This window comes from Austrofundulus limnaeus, unplaced genomic scaffold, assembly GCF_001266775.1.
Source record: "Austrofundulus limnaeus strain Quisiro unplaced genomic scaffold, Austrofundulus_limnaeus-1.0 Scaffold87, whole genome shotgun sequence".
In the NCBI taxonomy this organism is placed as follows: Eukaryota; Metazoa; Chordata; class Actinopteri; order Cyprinodontiformes; family Rivulidae; genus Austrofundulus; species Austrofundulus limnaeus.
The window spans coordinates 1,557,875-1,561,408 of NW_013952489.1; the positions used below are offsets into that span (position 1 = coordinate 1,557,875).

Sequence of the window (3,534 nt, forward strand, 5' to 3'; positions counted from 1 at the left end):
TATGGAAAAGTTCAAGGGGTATTAATACTTTTGCAAACCACTGTATAACTTACCCAGGAATGGAATTAATACGTCTGGAATAGAGTAATCCGAACAATGATCCGGACAGCCTTCAGCGTCCACAACAGAGGCCTCTATTTTGAAAGGTAGGAGGGGCGAGTTCGGTTCGTGTGTTGATGTGCATGGCGCATCACGCAGGTTGATTTTTCAGGTTTGGTACCAATATAATATGAAAACTCACAAAATAATCTTTATTTTGATACCCATTTTGTGGGGTTTATTTTTTATAAATCATTCGTCAATTGACGATCTTCTTGGAGGTTTTGATACTTTTATGATTTACAAAAAAACTAAAAGAATAAACACCAACAAACCTGATATGTCTAGAAAGCGTATGATTTACGGCTGAATATGATATTAGTGCTGGCTCAATTGGTCATTTCCTCGCAATGCCTGACCCGATTTTCTTGGACAATGTCTCGGCGCTGTGCCGGGAGGGGGGTTCTAATTAGCATAAACAATGCGTTCCAGTCACGCTTATGAAAAAAATTATGAAAACTATTGTGAAATTTAAAGTATTTTATTTGCTTCAATATATATAAAATGGGTATCATTAGAAAGGAAAACAATTCAACTTTAACACAGTAGTGTTTCTTTTGGAAAAAAATTACTCTGAAAAAGACTTTTAATGATGGGAAGTTGGGATATTTTCCATGATCAACAGGTGTTCTCTCCTATTCCTGAGTGAACAAAGCATCACTGCCGGTACCTACTTAAATTAAATAAAACTAGCAACACATTACGTTCTGCTTTATTTACTTTAAAGAAGTGAGGAGTAGGGAGACGAAAAATGTTTTTTGATACTGAGACTGGACGAGTAGATCTCGGCAAACTGCCGACTTCAAAAGTAGCTCTTGCTTCAAAAAAGGTTGGGCACCCATGCTTTAACCTGGAAAAGAGGCTTAGGACAGTTCAGTTTGATCAGAGAGGGACACCACGGGACACTTTCATCTAACTTAAAGATGAGAGACACGAGACACTTTATTTCCTCCTGAGGCAGGTGTTTCAGAGCATCAGAGCACTTCAAGGACACTTACATCTGTCATGTTGTAGTCTTTCTTTAATATTATTTCAAAGTTAGTTACACAGAGATACCATTTGTATAAATGTTAAGTAAATTCCCAGGTACTTCTTGTACCCTTCTTGAATTGGGTCCAACAACTCCTTTATGAAAGTCAAATCAGTTCTGAACCAACCACATTTCAGATTGAATGAAAACTCGAAGTCTTGATGTTCATTAGTTCCTGTCTGATGATTGGTCGATTGATGACAATGCAGCTCAGTTGACTAGTTCGGCAGACAAGCTGTGGCTGCAGCGAACTGAGCGGACCTTCAACTCATGGTAACACTGGACAAAGCTGTGGTAGATGAAGGTGATTGGCAGTGCCAGCAGCACGATGCCACTTACCACACACACGCCGCCCAGGACTCGGCCTGCCACGGTTACTGGGTACATGTCCCCATATCCCACCGTTGTCATAGAGATGATGACCCACCAGCAGGCGGCAGGGATGCTCGCGTAATCCTGGTTTCTGGTCTCCAGGTCCAATCCGTGCTCCAGCAGTTGAGCCAGCGCACTGAAAATTGCCATGGCAACACATATGAAGATGAGAAGCATCACCATTTCACGGTAACAGCGGCGCAAAGTTAAGCCAAGAGTCTGCAGGCCCAGGAAGTGGCGTGCCAGCTTTATCACCCAAAAGACTCGAAGCATGCGCAAGACACGCAGCGTGATGCCAGCCCTCTGCAGCTGGGAGTTCTCCCCGGTCAGCATCGTCATGGTAACCGAGACGTAATAAGGCATGATGGCCAGCAGGTCGATGATGTTCAGAGGACGACGAATAAACTCACATTTGTCACGAGACACAAGGAAACGGACGACACATTCAGCTGTGAACCAGCCAATACAAACTGCCTCGATGATCCTGCAGAGGAGAGAAGACCAATCAGAAACTGAGATTTAATTCATGAGAAAGATTTACAGTTTTTCTCAGTTGCTTTAGTAATTGCTCAAATCATTTTTGTCATTTACAAAACAGTAAGCGCATTTTTCAAAACAGTAGTAGCAAAACACCATGGATTACCTGCAAAACCCAGTTTCTTGCTCAAAATCATTAGCTAATCCCTCAAAACTAAATTTCTGTATAAATGAATGTGTCAGTCCCATCAAAATGACGAGTCTGTGTATGGATACACTAGTCAAATTGTTTTGCCATGTATACAGTGAAGGGATTGCAATGCTGCATTATGTAATAATTTAATAAAATCTGGCTTCAAATTGTAATAAACCTGCACTAAAACCACATTATGTAATGACTGACAGAATTTAATAAAAGTAGAGCTGGGCGATATGATCAAAATTTTATATCACGGTATTTTCAACATTTTCACCTGTTTCACGGTATTTGATTGTATTTTTCTTTTCATCACAGCTCAGCTGATAATAAAATGTACAAACCCTGCTTATTGACTTTTTTCTTTTCCTGTACCTCTGTCTGTGTCTCTGTTTCCCTCCTCTGTGTCTGTTCTTCTCTGACTGGTGGTTTTAGACAGTAGTCATGCATTTTGTTCCAGTCGTGAAGGAGGAGGGTTAAGAAAAGATTATGATCGGGTTTATTGTTTTATGTTATTTATTAAAGCTTTTCAGCACGACTCACCTTGCACACCAGTCAATTCCAACTTCACTACGAACTACTTCCCTGTGCTTTTCACAATAGAACCACGTTAAGTCTCCATCAGCATAAAGTCTCCATATTAACTAACCGCGTTAAATCTAACTGCGCACGTCACCGAAGAGGTGTTTACTACATTCAGTGACGGCAAAAACGGGATGTTGTTTTTAAACATCAGTCAATATAAGCAGCGGAATCGCCACCTGCTGCTGCAACTAGCTGCTTCAAACATTAGCATGCTAACGCACATAGCGGTGCAGCAAGGAAAAATGTCCCCCGGGAAACAACAGTTCACTGGCGGCCGCAACGATACATTCCGCTATTTAAACCGGTATGTCCGGTATTCAAAAAATTCATATAACAAAAATAACCATTATTCGGTACAAAACGGTATACTGCCCAGCCCTAAATAAAAGTCTCAAGCATTTTGTAATACTCTCAGCCGCATTATGTAATAACATTTTGCGGTGGTTGTTACAAAATGCGGCGGTTGCTCTTTTTAGAAAAGGTAATGTAATAATGTAATAAACAATCACAAACCAGCTGTTTTTGTTCATCCTAATTAATACACTTGAATTAATGATCATGTTGCAGATACTAATTTAAATCTTTGAAACTTTGGTCAATAAATGCCAAAATTTTCATCATTTAACCACACAGGAGTGTGATGGACTTGGTGCAAAAAAACAGTGCATCTGTCTCACCAAAGGACCAGCATGTACCATGCGATGCATGCGCGTGCACACACACACGCACACACACGCACGCACACACACACACACACACACACACACACACACAC

The 3,534-nt window shown here is 40.8% G+C and overlaps 1 protein-coding gene across 2 annotated transcripts in view; it reads right to left on the bottom strand.

Moving 5' to 3' along the window:
• Positions 1–1,107: 1,107 nt before the first annotated feature.
• LOC106520087 (potassium voltage-gated channel subfamily G member 3) overlaps positions 1,108–3,534 on the bottom strand; it is a 30,201-nt gene continuing 27,774 nt past the window's right edge. For both annotated transcript variants that reach the window (XM_014012017.1, XM_014012016.1), the window contains one exon: positions 1,108–1,985. In XM_014012017.1, the coding sequence (XP_013867471.1) occupies positions 1,340–1,985 (646 nt within the window). In that variant the 3' untranslated portion in view covers positions 1,108–1,339. The remainder of the gene's footprint in view (positions 1,986–3,534) is intronic.